This window comes from Strigops habroptila, chromosome 1, assembly GCF_004027225.2.
Source record: "Strigops habroptila isolate Jane chromosome 1, bStrHab1.2.pri, whole genome shotgun sequence".
Taxonomy (NCBI): Eukaryota; Metazoa; Chordata; class Aves; order Psittaciformes; family Psittacidae; genus Strigops; species Strigops habroptila.
The window spans coordinates 96977276-96996520 of NC_044277.2; the positions used below are offsets into that span (position 1 = coordinate 96977276).

General features: G+C 60.7%; 2 protein-coding genes across 5 annotated transcripts in view; one reads left to right on the forward strand and one right to left on the reverse strand.

Annotated features, from left to right (window-relative positions):
* On the forward strand, positions 1-13741 carry FASTK (Fas activated serine/threonine kinase). The gene is made up of 10 exons (XM_030492668.1): positions 1-121; positions 507-1122; positions 2959-3429; positions 3977-4125; positions 4363-4579; positions 4698-4857; positions 5303-5394; positions 5777-6413; positions 6533-6647; positions 13130-13741. The coding sequence occupies exons 2-10, from the start codon at positions 552-554 to the stop codon at positions 13214-13216; spliced, it is 2499 nt and encodes an 832-aa protein (XP_030348528.1). The 5' UTR covers positions 1-121; positions 507-551; the 3' UTR covers positions 13217-13741.
* SLC4A2 (solute carrier family 4 member 2) overlaps positions 13738-19245 on the reverse strand; it is an 18779-nt gene continuing 13271 nt past the window's right edge. For 3 of the 4 annotated variants that reach the window (XM_030492642.2, XM_030492648.2, XM_030492654.2), the window contains 14 exons: positions 18938-19121; positions 18693-18807; positions 18420-18604; positions 18117-18330; positions 17809-18033; positions 17554-17702; positions 17183-17377; positions 16877-17104; positions 16654-16743; positions 15723-15889; positions 15298-15551; positions 14867-15036; positions 14605-14778; positions 13738-14498 (listed from right to left, as the gene is read on the reverse strand). In XM_030492642.2, coding sequence (XP_030348502.1) covers positions 14418-14498; positions 14605-14778; positions 14867-15036; positions 15298-15551; positions 15723-15889; positions 16654-16743; positions 16877-17104; positions 17183-17377; positions 17554-17702; positions 17809-18033; positions 18117-18330; positions 18420-18604; positions 18693-18807; positions 18938-19121 — 2431 coding nt within the window. In that variant the 3' untranslated portion in view covers positions 13738-14417. The remainder of the gene's footprint in view (positions 14499-14604; positions 14779-14866; positions 15037-15297; positions 15552-15722; positions 15890-16653; positions 16744-16876; positions 17105-17182; positions 17378-17553; positions 17703-17808; positions 18034-18116; positions 18331-18419; positions 18605-18692; positions 18808-18937; positions 19122-19245) is intronic. The other variant, XM_030492633.1, reaches the window with a different exon arrangement.

Here is a 19245-nt window from a genome sequence, read left to right on the forward strand (position 1 = left end):
GGGGGCGGGGCCGAGCCCGCGGCCCGGCGGGGGCTGTCGGGAAGATGGCGGACTCGGTGTCCGGGCGGCGCTGAGCGGCCGGGGCGGCGGCGGCGGGACACAGCGCGGCCGCGAGCGCCATGTAGGGCCCGGCACCGCGGGGCACGGCTGGGCCCGGGGGGGCGGGATGGGGGAACCCCACGTTCGCGGGCCCGGCCCCGCGCTCCCGGTACCGCGGAGGAGCGCTCGGTGCGGCCTGGCGGTACCGGGCGGGGATCTGCGTGCGCGAGGGCTCCTGGGACAAAGGGGGTCTGCGGGGCCCGGGGGAGGCGATGGGGCGGTGGGGGGGGGACGTCGGGGTGGGGACACCTGCGCAGGCCGGGGGGCTCCGGAGAGGGGGGTCTGTGGGGCGGGCACCCCCGCGCTGAGGTGGATCCGGGCGGGTGGGGGGTCCCGGTGCGGGCTCCGTGTGCCCCTCACCGGCTGCTGCCGAGCTTACCCCCCTCCCGCCCCGCTCTCATCCCCAGGGTCTCCCGGTTCTCTGAAGCCTCCCGAGCCGCCCTGCCCTCGCCATGCTGCGCCTGCTGCCATGGCTCCGTGCTCTGACCCGGGAGAGCGTGTGGCCCGGAGTCCTGCAGGGCCTGGCTGCTGGTGACCGGAGCGGGGCCGGGATGTATCCCACCTGCTACTGTGCCGGCAAAGCGAAGCAGCGGGCCGTGCTGCTCCCCTTGGACCCCTACGGCCATGGGCTGCTGCACACCTTCCCCCCAGACGCCTACAGGACTCGAGGCCATGGCAAGAGGAAGAGCTGGAACTTCATCCACGAGAAGATGAGTTATGACACCTTCTTCACAATGAAGCGTCTGATCGAGCGCTCCCGCAGCGTGGGGGAGGTGCTGCGGTGGGTCACGCAGAACCCCAGCAAGGTGTCTGCCAGCCACTACCCTATCGCCCTGCACAAGCTGGGCCAGCTCTTGCAGCAGCAGCAGCAGGGCCAGGCTGCGGTGAATGGGGAGAGCCGTGGGCCCGGCCAGGTGCTGGAGCAGCCGGAGTTCCAGACTCTCTGTCAGGCCATCATCAGCGGCTGCTCCAAGTTCGATAACTTCAGCATTGTCAACTGCCTGTACGCTGCCGCTGCGCTGGGTGAGTGTCTGGGCGGCCGGCGTTGGCCTGTGTGGGGTCACCCACAGCAAATGGGAAGGTGGAGGGCAGTGGGGCAGCGGGACATGGGCCAGCGTGTGGTCTGTGAGGTGAAAGGAAAGCTGGCTTGTCCAGCTGCCGTGGAAGGGGGCAGGACATACTGAGACAGGCACTGCTGTCCGGGTTTGTGTGTGGATGGACGTGTGACGGCTCTGTGGCAGATGGAGCCGTGCCCTTTGAAGGAGGAGGAGGAGGAGGCTGTGCTTGGGGTTGGGAGAATGGACTGGCTGCTCGGGGAGGAGCTCAGCTGGCTGCAGCAGTCAGCCCGAAGGGAAGCCAAAGTGGTGGCCAGCGCTGCCTGGCAGGATGTGGGATAAACCACTCCTTGAGTTTTGTTCCAGCCCTGAAAATTAGGGAAACGTCCGAGCATCGAAGTGTGAGATGCGAGATCTTGGCTAAACCCTTTGCAAGCCTTGTGTCCTGTGTTGGTGGGCATTTAATATTCAGGAGAGAAGGTTCAAGCCGGTTTGGGTTCCTGCTCAGCAGCAGCCCCTGGGTGTTATGGAGCCTTCACTGGGCTGGGGACCCCCAAGGGCCCTGCGGATCCCCCTGCCTGCCCTGGCGGTACCAGGGTCCCTGGCAGGTACCCCATGGTGCATGCCCTCCCCACCCCAGCGGTTGCTGCCAGCCCCATGCATGCGTCTCCTGCCATGCTGTTTGCTTTTATCTTTGCCCCCACTGCCGCTGCACGCTGGGCTCAGGCCTTGGCTGAGCCGCCCGGTGCCGTCCGTGGGTTGATGCAGTAACTCTAGATCCTGCTGGAGGGGGGAGGGAAGAAGTTCCTGCTCTTCCCCGCTCTGTCTCTCGGCGCCTTGTGTTTGTTGACGCTGAGCCCTGGGCTGCCAGGCGCCTCTGCCCTCAGCCGGGCTCCCCCCGGCCTGCTGTGGATTTGACCCACACTTTGTTCTCTGTCAGCCGCCCTCCCCTGCTCACCACGCTCACCAGCTCATTAATAAAAACACTCACCCGCCTCTTCTTTAAGGAACAAAGCAACTGCTCAGACCAATTCTTCACTTTCCACCTTCTGGCTGATTTTTGATTAATGATGAAACGCAGCGACTTACCCCATGCTGCCTCAGTTGCTTTAAAGCCCTTTTGAAAACTGAAATCTTGTCAGCTGGCTCAGGAGAGCAGTGGGCTACCAGGGCCTCATACGGTGCCTAATGCTTCATGTGTCTCCTGGTCATATCTCTCCTGACACACGGAGGATGGCCTTTGCCTTTTTCCTGTGCGCCTGGCCTCTCGTCTTTCCCTGGTTGAATAATACACCCAGAGCTGGGGGCGAGCGTTTTCCCCAGGAGTCGGGTTTGAAAGACTGAAGCTACAGTAGGAAAAGGGAGAAGGCTGGAGATGTGAAAGGATTAGTTCCCATCACACAGAGACAGCTTTTATTTCAGTGATGTGCTGATTTCTTGTTTGTTTTCCAACCACAACTTTTTTTAAAGTACTTTTAGAGGTGTCTTATTTATGCTTAAGAAGTTGGAGAGTTAAGATATAAACCTCACTTTTGCAGATGAACTAAAGGACTTCCGTTTTGATGGAGTTGGGGGGAATAACCCAGCAGCTCCACGTGACTTTTTCCATGGTGCAGATGCCCTGATGTTGTGGTCAGGCTTTACCAGACCGTTCCCTTTCCCTTTGTCACCTTTGGTTTGATCACTGACACGGCAAACCTGCCCTCCTCCGGCTGTAGTCTCGTGCCTGAGCCCACGAGGACGGTTGTGCCTAGTGAAGACGAGAGGTGGGGTCTGGACATCCCTCATCCCTTCCCTGTCACAGGCCTGCCCGGGGAGTCGCCGCTGGTGCGAGTGCTGGAGGACGAATCCCGGAGCCGCCTGGGCCGCTTCAACCAGAAGGATGTCTCCATGGTGTTCAGCAGCGTGATGAGGCTGCACCCATCCAGCCCCCACCCCCTGGTCGAGTCCTGCCTCAGCAGCTTGGAGCGGCACCTGGAGAAGGAGCGGCACCCCCAGACCCTCTTCCTGCTCCTTTCCTACTACCGGCTGCGGGCGCAGGCGCTGCAGGGACACCCGGCCTCCGACCAGCAGCTGATCAACAACCGCAAGATCCTGCGCCTCGTCAGGCACACGCTGGGGCAAGTGAGTGCCATGCGGGAGCACGAGCTGGCCCTCTTGGACGAGATGCTGGCCCTGTGCGCCCAGGAGGCGAACAACAAGGCCCTGGAGGCCATCTTCAGCTCTCAGCTCTTCTACGAGAACCGTCAAGAGCGCTTCATCCGCAGCATGGCAGGTGAGGGCAGGGTCCATGCCCACTCTTCCCCCCTGCAGGGGTTTCCAGGCTCTGTCCATGCACTTGGCAGCCTTGGAGTCTCCTGTCCTGGCCCCAGAGGGCATCCAGGTTTATGACAGCACCAGCTGGGGCATTGCTGAGCACCAGGAGCTCAATGCCTAGGTGAGAACGGAGCAGGAGATGCTCTGTGCTATGGCAGCCCTGTCACTGACTTCCCAGCCTAGTTCTTCCAGGGTTGGGAGCCTGCCTTGCCTCGAGACTGGGAGCAGGCTGTTTTCGGTGGGGTTTCTACAGGAGGGACCCCATTCTGTGCACGTTCTAGCTGTGCCTCCTGGGGTGCACATGACTGGAATCTCCCCGAGCCTCTCACAAGCCACATAATGATATTTGCTGGGTTTCAGGAGAGATGGCTTTGCTCTGGGTCTTGTTATCTCCCACCTGCCTGCACTGCCTTTCCTGCCCTGGCTGTAGTGGCTCCTGGAGAGCTGCAGTTGGGACAGAGCCAGGCCTCTCTGACGGATATCCCGCTGTGGTTTGCTCTGTGCAGAGTGGCTCCCCAGGAAGGCAGAGAACCTCACCCCCTACACCATGGCCCTCATCGCCAAGTACGTGGCCCGGCACCGGCTGCGTGAGCCACGGCTGCTTGATACCATTGCAAACTTCCTCCTGAAGCGTGGGGAGCAGCTCGACAGCAAGGTGAGTGTTCACCCCAGCTTGGACGGATGCCTGGGGCTGGCTCCAGAGCTGCCTTGGTGCTGGGGGAACCACATCACTTCTCTGCCTTTGGGCTGGTTCATCTTGCTGGCACCAACCAGGATGTGCTCTGGTTCTTACAGGCTGTGAGAGCCTGTTCCTGCCCAGCTCTGGGCAGGTTTGGCCTGTCCTTTGTCCCGCTGCCTGGCCCAGCCCCACTCATTCTCCTCCTGCCCGCAGGTGATCCAGAAGCTGGTGTTTCCCTTCAGCCGCATGAATTACCGCCCATCCAACCACAGCGAGCTCTTCCCCAAGCTGGAGGCCATCCTGGAGCAGAAGGCCGGCAGCTCACCCCTGGCAACCGTCAACATCCTCATGTCCATGTTTCAGCTCAGCCATTTCCCACAGACCGTCCTGCACCAAGTCTTCTCCCCAGCTTTCATCACCAATGTTATGAGTATGTCGGGCCATTTCCAGGCGTTACAGCTCGGGGCTGGGGCGGAGGCGGGTTTGGGAAGCATTGGAGAGACCCGGAGCGTGGCTGGGGCAGGGTTTACCAGGTCCTGTCCCCGCAGGCAGCCCCTACGCGCTGATCGTGCGCCGCTACCTCTCGCTGCTGGACGCGGCGGTGGAGCTGGAGTTCCGCGATTACAGCGGCCCGCGCCTCGACCCGCGCTACCGCGTCCTCATGTTCGAGCACGCCCTCACAGCCGATGAGGCCAACAGAAAGTACAGGTCAGCGCTGGGGAGGGAGGGAAGGGAGGGCTGCCCCGGGGGGAGAGCACGGCTGGGAGCGCGGGGTGCAAACCTGACACTGCCAGTGCCACCTCTAAACCCCGTCCCTAAAGAGCCACGTCTACACGTCTTTTAAATGCCTGCAGGGGTGGTGACTCCACCATGTCCCTGGGCAGCTTGTTCCAGTGCTTGACAACACTTCTGGGGATGAAGAATATGCTGTTGGTGTAACAGTATTGAGGGGAGCTTTCCTGTTGAAGGAGCTGAAGCATGTCCCCGCCCTGCCCCAGAACAGCAGAGCCCAAAGCCTCTCCTTATTTCCCGCTCCCAGGGGCCTTCACATCTGCACAGATGTGCTCAGAGGGAGAACACAGGTTGGCAGTGCCTGAAGGGACAGGCTGGCGGCTCTCCCCACTGCATCTTCTGACTATTCCTTTTCCCTTAGTTACAAGGGGCTGGTGGCTGAGGCGTTGCGGCAGCTGGTGGGAGAAGAGTGCTATCGGCAGGACGAGGTGCTGCCCCCAGGATACTGCACAGGTAGCTTGGCTGCACTAGGGCAGCGCCATGGCTCGGGGTGCTGGCAGTGGGATGCGTGGGGCTGTGGGCACAGCAGAAGCCGTGCGGCTGCCTGAGTGCTTGAGGGAGGCCCGAGGGTGGGAGCTTATTCAGGGCAGAACTAGATTTGGCTGCTTTGTCACCACCTTCCCCATGATACTGCCTTCTCCCAGCACTTCAGGACAAAGCTCCCTGAGCTGTTCCACCACAGGAGGGCTCACCTGGTGTGGAGGTTCTCTCTGTGTCCCTGTCTGCTGGGCTGGCTGGTGCAGTCTCTCACTTTGGACACGCAGGGTCCCCGAGCCTATGTCACATCATTAGAGGGGTCTAAAGCCTGCTACTGATCCCTGTTCTCTCTCCGCAGACTTCCTGCTGTGGATCAACCGCTCGGGCACTGTGCTGCCTCTTTCCCGTGTTCCTGCAGCTTCCAAGGCTCCCTCTGTCCACACTACAACATCCCCTGCCGCCATCTCCTTGCGCTCGAGCGTCCTGGCCCTCACCTCGGACTTGCAGGACTTTGCCCCATTTGCTCCAGAGACGCCAAGCAGCCCCCCGGGCTCCCGGGAGAACAACCTGGCCGGGAGGTTCCTCCCCACGCTTTGCCCTGCCCCGGGGGGGCCCTGCTACCAGCCCCCCTCGGACTATTACTGCAGCCTGAGCAAAGAGTCTTCCCTGGAGAGCCAGGGCAGCTCCACGTTAAGCAGCCCTTCCGAGTGCCTCTCCGCACAGCCAGCTGGCACCCCTGACTGCTCCCCCAGGGGCACCTCCACAGCCACGCTCTTCCAGTTCCCTATCAGCAAGATCCTGGAGGAGGAGGAGGAGGCTACTGCCAGCTGCACTGGCCACGATCACAACTGCTTCCAGGGGGAGCAGGCGCAGGAGGAGACGGAGGAAAGGAGTCCCCCCCCCAGCGAGGACGCCTGCCCTCCACCCTCTCCGTGCCGGCCCAGCCCCAAGCGAGGGCCTGGCGATGGCCCACAGGGAGCTGAGGAGATTCAGAGGTACCGAACTGCCCTTCATCCCCTGCTGTCGTGGGGAGTTGGGTGGCACTGCTGCCCGTCCTGCCTGCAGGGTCTGTGCCATGGGTAACACTGTCCTCCTCCCCCTCTGTCCTCTGCAGGGTGGTGCTGTCGGTCAATGACAAGTGGCATTACTGCCAGAACTCCGACATCCTGGTGGGCTCGCGAGCCATGAGGGACAGGCACTTGCGACTGCTGGGCTACTGTCTGGTTCAGGTAAGTGGGGGGCTGCCCCCTTCCCTCCCTCAGGCAGAAACCACCCATGGCCCTGCGGCAAGATGGGCTAGAGAGCTGGCATCTCCACTGCATACACTCCCAATGGGAGCCCTCCTTCCTCCTTTCATGCTTGCTGTTAGTGAGAGGAAGCAGTGACTCATCCTCACAGCTCCTTTTTGCCTTCCTCTCCCCCCACCAAGACTTTTTCCATGTGACTGGTAGAAGGCAAGGACAAGGACAGCTCCTCCTGTCCACTGGTGCTGCAGGAATCCTGGACTGGAGCTGAGAGACAACCAGCTCACCAGGCAGGGAGGGGAGCAGGGCATGCTGGCTCAGCTTGGGCCCAGCAGACACACCAGCTGCAGTGCCTCTAGGTGGAAATGAAGTGGGGATGTAGCTCAGGCTGATACCCTGCACTGTGACCCAGGCTGTGGGTTCTGCAGCATGACTCTTGCCGCTGTGGTGGAGGTGAGGTGAGGCAAGGCAAACCTCCCTTCAGTGCTGGTTTTGGAGCCCTGGCCTCTTTGGGTGCAGCCTCTGGCTGGTCTGTGGTGAGAGCTGCGAATGGAGAAGGCCTCGAGGCTTTGCGAACACCTTTGTAATTGTCTCCAGACCTCTTTGGTAACTTCAGACGTTGTTTTGAGGTGTGCAGCTTCTGCAAGACTCTTTGTGGGATGATTTGTAATGGGAGGATGGATCTTTCTGAGGAAAACAGGCAAGCCTCTCATTACTGTTTACTTCTCCACTTCAGAGGTCACCTGAATTACAGTCATAGATCTATTAAGCAGTCCCATAACCATTTCTTAAAGCTCCTTACCTCCCTGCTGCTGACGGCGCTGTGTGCCAACACGAAGCTCCTCCTCATTTCACAATTTGCAGTGTACGTAGTTCAGAAGCCCTTTGTTTATGCATAGCTTCGGCAGTCCCGTGACTCACAGTGTGGTATTTCCTTGGAGATCCCTTGGAGATCACTGCAGGGCAGTGCAGCAGGCCCAGCTCTCCCATGCAGCCCACCCTGGGTCTCCCTTGTGCTGGGTTTTGGGATGGGCACCTGTGGGGCTGAGCAGCTTTTCTGCACGGAGGAGCGCTCCCAGCCGGTGCCACAGGCTCTCGCTGTGTGCCTGGGCTCCGGGATGCCCTTGGCTGGGGAAGGTGCTTGGCACAGCTGCCTCCACTCCCAGCTTTGTGCCACCGCGTCCCGGAGCTGCCCTTGCCTGCCTGCCCTGTGCTGCACAACAGCAGCCAGGGACTGTGCACACCCTGCCCGTGGCCCAGCTTGAGGGTCTGTGTCCTGTCTCAAGCTGTCTCTGGTGACCATTACATTACTAACAGCATCTCTGAGGAGCAAGGCAGAAGGGCAAGAGTGCAGGCAAGCAAGAGCTGTCCTGCTGCATGCCATTAGGTGTCAGGACCTGCATGACCGAGGCCATGGGAGCTCCTTCCTCCCCTCTGCTCAGCGTGATGGTGGGCCAGCTGCTGGTGTGGTTGGCTCCCTTTGGGTGTGTGAGGGTGGCCACGCTGGTCCCATCCCCTCTAGTCCCTCTCCAGCAGCAGACAGTGGCAGATGGTTGGAAAATGAGTGAAGTGGATCACAGAGAGCCTGAGAACTCCTGCACCTGCCTGGAGAGCTGTGTTTGATTGCCCCGGTGGACCTCTTCTCTGGGAGCTTTTTATTCCTCTTTGAGCCTGCTCGCTCTTCCACACCTGTGGCGTCCAGTGCCAAGCAGCTCCAGGCACTATCACCTGCAACAAGCCCTGTTTGTTTTAAACCTGTCAGCTCAGCTAACGCGTGCTGCCGGGTCTGGTACCACGAGGGAGAGAAGAGCAGCTCCGCAGTTACCACCTTCTATGTTTGTGTTTCCAGAATTGCTTCCCCTTGGCCACCCCTTTAAGATGAAGAACCCCAGGCAGTTCAACTTCTTCCTGAGTTGAAGCTGCTTCACAGCTTGCTGGTTGTCCTTGCTCATCTTGTTTGAGGTTCATTTCCTCTTCTTCTCATACCTTTACTGGATCTCAGAGTAGCTTAGATTGGCAGGGGCTGCTGGAGATGACCCCGTCCAGCGCTGGCTCACACAGGCAGGGTGCTCAGTACCATAACTGCTTGAGATTTGAATGTCTCACAGAGAGGTTGCTTTCTGGGTAACCTGTTCCAGGGTCAAGGCCAGTGCTGCTTTACCCTCACAGTAGAAGAGTTTTTTCTTACATTTGGGCAGGGGTGTGTGTGTAGTTTTTCCTTAAGTTTAAGTGGGGTTTCTGGTGGTTTAGGTTTGTGCCCTTGCCTCTATCTCTCTCTCACTGGGCACCACTAAGAGTCTGACTCTCTCTTCTTTATGGCTGCCTGTCAGGTATTTGCACATATATAAGATGCTGCTGTCAGCCTCTCTTCGCATATCACATGCTGTAGTCCCGTGATCATCCTCGTGGCATTGCATTGGATGTGCTCTGGCTCATCCATGTCTTGTTCTGGAGAGCTCATCACTGGACACTCTGATTGTGTCTCACCAGTGCTCAACAGCAGACAAGGATCCGCTGCCTCCCATAGAATCACAGAATGGTTAGAGTTGGAAAGGACCTTAAGATCATCTAGTTCCAATCCCCTGTCATGGGAGACCTCGCACTAGACCATGTCGCCGAAGGCTCTGTCCAACCTGGCCTTGAACACCACCAGGGATGGAGCATTTGCCACTTCTTTGGGCAACCCATTCCAGTGCCTCACCACCCTCACTGTAAAGAACTTCTCCCTTATATCTAACCTGAACTTCCCCTGTTTAAGTTTGAAGCCATTACCCCTTCTCCTATCACTACAGTCCCTAATGAAGAGTCCCTTCCCAGCATCCTTATGGGCCCCCTTCAGATACTGGAAGGCTGCTATGAGGTCTCCACGCAGCCTTCTCTTCTCCAGGCTGAACAGCCCCAACTTTCTCAGCCTGTCTTCATACAGGAGGTGCTCCAGCCCTCTGATCATCCTCGTGGCCCTCCTCTGGACTCGCTCCAACAGCTCCATGTCCTTTTTATGTTGAGGACACCAGAACTGTACACGGTACTCCAAGTGAAGTCTCACAAGAGCGGAGTAGAGGGGCAGGATCACCTCCTTTGACCTGCTGGTCACGCTTCTTTTGATGCAGCCCAGGATACGGTTGGCTTTCTGGGCTGCAAGCGCACACTGAAGCCGGCTCATGTTAAGCTTCTCGTCAACCAACACCCCCAAGTCCTTCTCCGCAGGGCTGCTCTGAATCTCTTCTCCGCCCAACCTGTAGCAGTGCCTGGGATTGCCCCGACCCAGGTGTAGGACCTTACACTTGGCTTGGTTAAACTTCATAAGGTTGGCATCAGCCCACCTCACAAGTGTGTCAAGGTCCCTCTGGATGGCATCCCTTCCCTCCAGCATATCAACCGAATCACACAGCTTGGTGTTGTCAGCAAACTTGCTGAGAGCGCACTCAATCCCACTGTCCATGTCGCCGACAAAGATGAGAACAGGATCGGTCACACCACCGATCCCTCAGGGACACCACTCATTACTGGTCTCCAACTGGACATTGAGCCATTGACCACAACTCTTTGCGTGCAGACATCGAGCCAGTTCTTTATCCGCCGGGTAGTCCGGTGCTCTTCCTAGCGCAGCCTGGGTTGCCACTGGCCTCCTTTCTCCAAGGGAGCACTGCAGACTGGTTTCTCCAGCCTGTTCATAAGGTCCTTCTGAAGGCAGCAGAACCATCTGGTGCATCAGCTTCTCCCCATTTTGTACATCCACAGCTTCACCAGGGGTGCACTCGGTGCCGGTGTCCAGGTCGCTGATGAGGACACTAAATGGTGTCAGGCCCTATGGTGACTCCTGGGTGTGCAGCTTGTGACTGGTCCAGCTGGACACAGTGCTCACAGCTCAGCCATCCTTACATTTAGTTTAGGGCCTTCTCTTGTTGGCTGTTGCACTGCCATGTGTCTGCTTGCCCGGCGCTGGATGCCTGGCGTGTCTGGCACGCTGCTAAGCTGTCTGGGTATGTCTGTGATGGTGCCAGGGCCGTGCTCCTTCTTGGATGCCATTGATCGTGGCAGTGGCAGGTGTGGATTTGTCAGTATCTCTGAGCAGGGCTTCCTCCCAGGAGAACCCGCTCCTGCCGTGGCACAGCAGGCAGGGGCTGCCTGTGGTGACTGCAGAGGATGCCAGAGAGGGACTCTTCATCAGGGGCTGTAGCGATTGGACAAGGGGAAATGGGTTTAAATTTAAACAGGGGAAGTTATAAAACCAGTTGGATGTAAGGAAGAAGTTCTTCCCTGTGAGGGTGATGAGGCACTGAACAGGTTGCCCAAAGAAGCGGTGAATGCTCCATCCCTGGCAGTGTTCAAGGCCAGGTTGGATGGGGCTTGGAACAACCTGGTCCAGTGTGAGGCGTCCCTGCCCATAGCAGGGGGGTTGGAACTAGGTGGTCTTAAGGTCCTTTCCAACCCAAACCAGTGTGTGATTCTGTGACATCACCAGGTCTTGTACCCAGACCCTTCCTTGCCTCCATCCTCAGGTAGACCTGTGCCTTGCTTCCACCCTTCTGGCAGGCTGGGAGTGCTATTGCAGGGTCACCTACCTCAGATCCTCCACTCTCCAGAGATGCTCTGGGGCTCACCCTTTCCAAGGTAGATGTTCCTCTCCCTGATGGTCCTGGCCTTTTATTGACAGCAGCTCTTTTCCCTTGGAAGTTTCTGGGTAAGGACATGCTCCTTCTTTCCCAGTATCCTGCCCTGAATAATGGCCAGGTTTGATGTTCCCACAAGCCCTGCCCTGCTCTGGCACTTCTTGCTTCCAGCCTGTTTGCTTGAAGGAGCTTTCTGTGCTGTTGATTCTTCCTTCGTGTCTGCAGGGCCAGCCTGCTGGGGAGGCAGACCCCATGGAGCTGGGCCATGAGGAAGGGAGCATGAAGCAGTGCAAAGAGGTGGCTCCATACCACAACTGCCAGAGGCCTTTGGTTCAGACTCCCTGCAGCCAGAGGATTTGGTTCCTTCTCCCCGTGCAGAGTTAGCAGCCGCCTTCACCCCTGGCCTGTGTGGGACTGGAGAACAGTGCCCGTCTGCAGCCTGTCCTCTATCCTGGGGGCAGCCGCAGTTTGTCTCTGTCCCATCCCACTTGCTCATCCGTGATGGTCGCAGGCAGGTCGTGGACCTTGTGTAGCACCCATGTCTGGATCTAGCCTTTCCGTGGGGTCCCTGGGTCACCTGTGCCAACTTTTCCCACCCTGTCCCTTCAGGATGCCTGCTATTAGACCTGTTTCTCAATGAGCTGGTGAGAAAAAGCTTCCTCTGTTGTAGGCAAATGCCTGTGTGTCATGATACCCCATGCGTGGAAGCTCACCTGCCCTCTCCAGCCCCAGGCCTGAGCACCTGAGGAGCGGCAGCTCTGGTGTCCATGGTGCACTGCAGCCTGCACTGAGATGGTGCCTGGGTGCCTCCATCCCTGTGTTGCTTCCTCTCTAAGCAGGATCTCCAAGCCTCAGGGAGAGCTTTTCTTGTACTTCCATGTTCCCAGGAGGGATGGGGCATTGTTCCTGAGCAGTGAAATGCACCAAGGGCTGGGCTGGGGTTGGGGTGGGTGCAGGGATCCTGTCACCGTGGTGTAGTGCTCTTTGCCCTTCCTGTGCTGCTGCATGGCTGTGTGGGTTGTGATTACCCTTGGTCCTGCTCCATGAGCACTGGTGCTGCCATCAGGAATGTCAGACCAGCAGTTTCCAGACACCCCAATGGATTCTGCCTGACACCCATGTGGAGGGAACACTGGTGGTAGCTGGAGTCTCCTCTTTGTGTCCCTGTGTATCCCTTCCCGCAGCTGCTGCAGTGCAGCTTTGCCTGGTTCCTTTGGTGCTCCTGGCCTTGTGCTGGGGTGGGCACGCAGGAGGAGCTGGGGCTGTCACTGCAGGGTGACAAGACCTGGGCCTGGAGGACCTTGAGCTGTGAGCGGAGGTTTTAGAGACCGGGGCCTTTTAGAAAAGTCCCTGCTGGGCTGTCCCCAGACAGCTGGCACCAAGGGGAGGGACAGGGCACGGGCCCAGATCCATCTGCCCTCCAACCCTGGCTGGGGTTCAAGGTTGGGGGTAAGGGTTGGGAGCTCCCCTAGCCCTGCATATCCTGCCTGTGTGTGCACCTTGTGTGTGCTGGACTCGTCCCAGCTGGCGTAGGGATCAGGATGGGGCTGCCTGTGCGTGCAGGTGCCAGAGTAGGCAACCAGGTGCAGGGGTGACATGCTGGGAAGGCATGTCCCTCACTGGGCAGTCCCCTCACTTCCTCTGCCCTGGGGGCAGCGGGATGCAGCGCTGGGGCTTGTCAGCTGCTTCTGCCTTCGCTCCCCTTGGAAGGAGCAGCGCTGTTCTCCTTCCCCAGGAAGGGGCCCAAGCCCTACTTCTTCCACCTTGCCACCACAGCCGGGTGTCCCAGGCAGCCCCAGGCTGGGTGCTGGTGGGGGGGGGCTGCTCTGACAGTTTCTCCCTGTCCTCTTTCAGCTGCCCTACACAGAGCTGGAGAAGGTGAGTGGCATCGAGGAGGCCAAGCACTACCTGCGGCAGAAGCTGAGGGAGCTGCGCTTCTGAGGGACAAACGTGCCGGGCCCTGGGCGGGAGGGGGCAGAGCGGGGAGGGGGCAGGCGGCTGCTGCAGCCCCTTTCCCCTGGTTAGGGGGGGACAGAGCTGTCCCCCATGCCGGGAGGGGTGTGTGGGGCCAGGCATGGGCACCTGCTCCTTGATGTGGGGCTGGGGTAGTGTGAGATTATTTATTGCTGTTAGCAGGGGAAGGGGTATGACTTGGGTGCGTAGGGGAGTGTTTGGGTGCTGGGGATGGGGGGGTCCCACGCTGCCCCCCCCAGCCCTGTCTGCAAGCATTGCTGCAGCGGGGCCTGGCCAGGTCTCCTGGCAGCTTTGGGGGATCCCTGTGCTCCCAGCACTGCTGTGGGAAGGGAGGGCTGGGCCTGGCCCCCACTGTGGGGTCCCAGGAGCCGTGACAGACCCTGCAGGGCCGACGGTTTGCACAGGGGGGGCTGCTCCCTGGGCCCTGAGCCGGGAGGAGGGGGGGCTTGGGAAGTGGGGGGTTAAATTTACAATAAAACCGGTGAAAAGTGTGCAAAGTCCATTCTGTTTATTAGTACAAGGCGGCGGCCGGCCCCCAGCCTGCGCTGGGCACAGCACGAGGGGACCCCCGGCCCAGCAGCCCAGGGCTCAGGCACCGGCTGTCTGCCATGGGGGTCCCCTTGGTGGTTGTGGGGTCCCCTCGGTAGCAGCACCTGGTGCCTGGGATGCTGCTGCCTGCAGCCCTGCCCTTACACAGCCATGGGGCAGGGGTGCATGGCGCTCCCCAGCGCCTCCAGCCCCAACCACCTGGCCACCCCTCAACCTGGTGTGCTAGCTATAAAGCTGTTTATTGCCATTTAAATTACTCTGTTAAATAAAACACAGTGGGATTTAGGCAACACCTGATTGTCTGGCGGGAGCCCGGGGCTGGGGGCTGTGGAGGGGCTGGGCCAGGACCTGCAGCTCTGCTGAGGGGTAGCTGGGGGGGCTCTGCCCCGTGGCGAGGTCAGGATGTGCCCCAAGGGGACCAGGGGCCCTGCATGGTGCGGGAGGGCTGCAGGGGTCCCGCCAGGGTGCGGCTGTGCGCCGGCATCTCTTTGGCAGGAGTCCCCCCCAAGGCACGGGGAGCGTGGGGTGCCTGTGCCAGCTGCCCCTGGTCCCGTGCAGGGCGGCAGCGCGGGGCCTGGCCGGGCACGTCCCCGCGGGTGGCTTTGCTGCTGGCACACGGTCACACCGGCATCGGCATTTCGTTGTACTCATCCACACCTTCCCGCTCATCCAGGATGGGCTCGGCCTCATCTGCGTCCAGCTGCGGGGAGACAGCAGCTGAGCGGGCAGCGAGGGCTCTGCCCATCACCCACTGGAGCATCCGTGGGGATGAGGGATACAGCGCAGGACACAGAGCGGGTACTTACACACTTCATCTCCCGGTCAGTGAAGATGCGGCTGAGCAGGCACATGCGGAGCGGCACCGTGAGGATGAGGATGAAGGGGAAGGCCAGGGAGGCCACGGTGGACATGACAGCCCAGAGCACGGCCAGGCACGCCAGCTGCAGCCCAGTGAAGAGGTGCATGCGCAGCGTGCGTACCTTCATGGGGACAGCCGTCAGTGCCAAGTCAGACCCCTGCATCCCCCTCCAACCCCAGCACAGCTCCCCACCCACAGGTCCCCCTGACCTTTTTGACATAGCTGACATCAGGGTGGTGCTTGGGGGGCATCAACAGCAGCTGCAGGCGCTCGTAGAACTGGATGCCATTGAGGGAGGTGATACCCATGTAGAGGAAGATCCCGAAAAGCACGGCCAGCGGGATCTGCCGCAGCAGGTCCCCAATGACAATGGACAGGCCTGTGACAGAGCAGGGTCAGCTGTGCTGCCTAGCTCACTGCCTCGTACCCGCCATGGCCATGCTTGGGGAGGGTCCTGCGTCACTGGTGCCCATGTGGGACAGGATGGCCACAAAAATTAGACAGGGCTCAGGGCACTCCACCCCTCCCCATGCTGCTCCCTGCACCACCACAGCTGCCCACAGCTGCTTGGAAACCCCCATGGCCACGCAGGACAGAGCAGGGCTGGCAGGGGACCCACAGCAGTCAGGGATGGGCTTACCCACGAGCACAGCCACCAGCAGCCCGGTGACCCGCTGCTCCTTCACCTCCTGGATCTTGGGCTTGTCCCCAGGCGCCACAGCCTTGCTCATGACAGTGAGGGCGTTAGCGTGCGTGACAGAGCGCACCGTGGCCGCGGCGAGCCACGGCAGCCCAAACAGTGCGAAGAAGCCACCCATGGCCACAATGAGCAGGAGGTCGAGGTGGAACCCGGAGCCCTTCTGCAGCATCCGCTCCTTCTTGCTGATGATCAGCCTGGGCACAAGGGCAGACCGTCGGCATGGCTTGACAGGGCTTGGCACAGCACAGCAAAGCTTGGCATGGCTCAGCCCGGCACAGCATGGCACAGCTTGACATGGCACACCCTGCCCCACTCGTGTCCCGCGCTGCCCTGCTGGGCCCCCAGCCCACCCCCACTGTGCTCACGTGGTGATCTGGGTCTCCATGAAGATGAGGATGAAGACGAGGATGGCAGGGAGGCCACTGGCCACCATCATCCAGACAGGGAAGTCGCTCTGCTCACCCAGGGGGTTGATCACCCAGCCCCGCTTGTCTGGGGCCGTCACCGAGAGCCCGCTGGGCACGCTCAGCTTCTGCAGGAGGGGGCGAGAAATGCTGGGGTGAGAGGACAAGCTCTGTCCCTGCCCCGTGGCTCCTCCCCAGCTCCCCGCTGGGGGCATGGGATGAGACATGGAGGCACTGGGACCCACTGCAGCCAGGCTCAAAGGGCTCCCGCCAAAGTGGGGAGAGGAAGACAGGCTGAGAGAGCTGGGCTCTCCAGGAATGTTCAGCCTGGAGAAGAGAAGGCTCTGGGGACACCTTAGAGCAGCTCCCAGTGCCTAAAGGGGCCCCAAGAAAGCTGGAGAGGGGCTTTTGACAAGGGTAGGCAGGGATAGGACAAGGGGGAATGGCCTTAAACTGACAGAGGGGAGATTTAGATGAGATCTGAGGCAGAAGTTCTTCCCTGTGAGGGTGGTGAGGTGCTGGCACAGGTTGCCCAGAGAAGCTGTGGCTGCCCCATCCCTGGCAGTGTTCAAGGCCAGGTTGGACACAGGGGCTTGGAGCAACCTGCTCTAGTGGAAGGTGTCCCTGCCCATGGCAGGGGGTTGGAACTGGATGAGCTTCAAGATCCCTTCCAACACAAACCACTCTGATTCTACAATTCTACGAAAAGCGAGATGCCAGAGCCAGCCGTGGCCAAGAGCCACAGCAGCCATGGTGGAGACAGATGGTGCCACGTGTGCTGGGAGCTGCTGACCTGTACCCAGGATGCAGCAGGCAAATGGGGCCAGGGCCCTGCAGGAGGGTGCAGGGTGGGGGGCTCTTGCTCCCCGGGCAGGGGGTGCTGGGTGCTGACCTGTGTGTAGGTGTCCTGGATGCTGTAGTCCACCAGCACCATCACCAGGATGGCAATGGGCACCCCGAAGTCCCCGATGAGCCGTCGGATCTGGGGAAAGAGCAGCATCAGCCCAGCCCCAGCTGCACTGCGCAGCCCGCCCCGGCTCAGCGCTGGCCCCAAAGCTGGGCTCACCCCAGGGCCCGAGCAGCACCCGTGCCGCTGTCCCACCTGCCCCACGCACCCGTCCGGGGAAGAACCGGCTGTTCTTGAACTTGCGCAGGAAGAAGGCAATGAAGAAGGTGCCGGCCATGAGCACCAGCGAGAGCAGCGCCGTGTTGGGCTGCCCTGTCACCTTGGCTGCAGCGCGGCTCGCGGTGCTGTTGGCTAGGGCCGTGCTGCTGTTCCTCCATGCATCCGCCTCTGAGCCGTTCGCCTGCACGCAGCTGTGCAGGGGATGCTCCTGGAAGATCTGTGGCAAGGCAAGGCTCAGGCTGGTCCTGCCAGCCCCAACCCCACAGACACCCTGGCCCTGGCAGTGCAGGCTCACCTTGGCCAGCTTGGAGAAGGTCTCGTAGATGAAGATGAGGGAGATGAGGAAGGCGAAGATCTCCTGGGTGAAGCGAGAGACGAAGCGCACCAGGAAGCTGCCCTCGAAGGCCACCATGACCAGCACGATGAGGATGAGCCAGAAGCCGATCCAGACGCGCCCCACCAGGTACTCCAGCTCATTGGAGGTGCAGAACTGCCAGCGCCATGCAGATAGAGGGACAGGTACAGACAGACACATCAGCAGGAGGGATGGCCACAGGGCTGGGGCAGAGCCCTGGGCAGCAGGAGGAGCAGCAGGGCTGGGGGGTGATGTCTGCCCCACAGCACCCGGGAATGTTCCCCCATCCTGCTCCAGGCCCCAGGGCTCACCGTGAAGAAAGCCTCCTCAAAGACGAGCAGAGGCCCTGAGAAGCCAATGATGAGCAGGGGCTGGGCGCCCAGCAGGCAGAAGAGCACGCCCTGCAGCGACGTGGAGATGATCAGCTCAGACACCCCGATTAGGTCCTGCGTCTTCTCCCCTGCGGGCAGGACAGGCTCAGGCACATCCAGCGGGACAGGGCCCTTTGCCCTCCCTCCTGCAGCACTGATGGGGCAGGACACGGCACCCACACCCCCAGCACTCACCCAGCAGCCCTCCAAAGGTAATGGCTGGTGACAGTGCAGCGAAGTAGATGAAGATGACGGCTGCAATGCACTGGGGGTCCAGCGCATCCCTGAAGTCGCTCAGGTACTTGGGGTACCGCCGCTGCACGTCCCGGATCAGCCCCCCAAAGGGTCGGCCTGTGCGCCGCAGGGGGTCGTCATCCTCCTCCTCGCCGTCACCCTCCACCACCTTCAGCTTTAGCAGCGCTGCGCCCCGTGGACAGACAGATGGACAGTGAGATCCTGTCAGCTGGTGCCCTCACCCTGCCCCGGTTACGCGCCACCGGCACCTTTCTCCTCTGGGGACTTCGGCTCCAGCAGCAGCCTTCGCTCCTGCTCCTCCCTCTTCTTCAGCATCTCGCGCTGGAAGTGGGCGACGCTGCGCAGCAGCTCCTCACCCTGCACCTCGGAGGGCGGCAGCACCACGCTGCAGTCCAGGAACTCGTTGATGGCGTTGAGGAGGTCATGGCGGTCATCGGCCAGGTATGCGGCCTCGTGGAATTGCTGGTGGGGGGACAGCGGGGTCAGGGTGCCTGCTCAGGGACGCTGCAGGCCCCCGAGCCCTGTGGCCCCAGTGGGGATGTGGCTCTCACCTTGTCAGACATGAGGGTGGAGATGGAGCGCCCGATCTCATGGTAGTCCATGTGGGTGCTGCTGGGCCCCAGCAGCACAAAGAGGAACCGCACAGGCACGGGCACCTCCAGCACCGAGTCCAGCTCCACTGCCTCCTGCAGCCGCACGAAGGCCATGGTGGGCTGGTCCAGGAACTCCACGCAGCCTGTGGGGCACAGGGGGTCATGGTGGGAGCTCGGCACGTGGTCCTCAACCCCTGCCCACCCTGCCCGCCCTGTGCCACCCCTCCATACCCACAAGCACCACTGTGGCCTCAGCATTGTCCGGGATCTTCTCCAGCAGCTTCAGCTCGTGTTTGGACTTGGAGCGAGTGATGCCGGCCGGGGGTGTGGGGGTGAGAACCTCCCTCTGCAGGGACAAAGGAACAGCGTGGCTGGGGTCAGGGCCCCTCCCGAGGATGACGGGTGATGCAGGCAGGGAGGAAGGCACAGGCAGAGGGATGGGGATGATGTGGCACAGCCACAGGAGCCAGGCTCACCTCCCGCTCCACATCAACCCGTGTGTCGTGCTCCACGGCATGGCCAGCAATGAGCGGATCAGTGACGGCCGGCTCACTACCCTCAGCTACGTGGTTGGTGCTGTGGTGGTGCACAAGCAGGGAGCCCAGGCTGCCCGCAGAGATGTTTCGGGGGAAGGAGAAGTCCTTCTCATCGCTTGGGTGGCTGTGGGACAAAGCCAGGGCTGTCTGGGGTGGCTCCGGCACAGCCATCCCTGCCAGTGATCTGGGGACAGCGTGGGCCCCACAGCTGCAGGGAGCAGAGCAAGCAGATGGGGGGCTGTGGGTTG

What these genes read in the sequence shown, in the direction of transcription:
- FASTK (XM_030492668.1), top strand. Translation starts at nt 552, where the DNA reads ATGCTGCGCCTGCTGCCATGGCTCCGTGCTCTGACCCGGGAGAGCGTG. An exon ending in TTTCATCACCAATGTTATGA is followed by an intron (nt 4,580 to 4,697) that starts GTATGTCGGGCC and finishes CTGTCCCCGCAG; the next exon opens with GCAGCCCCTACGCGCTGATC. An exon ending in GCCCCCAGGATACTGCACAG is followed by an intron (nt 5,395 to 5,776) that starts GTAGCTTGGCTG and finishes CTCTCTCCGCAG; the next exon opens with ACTTCCTGCTGTGGATCAAC.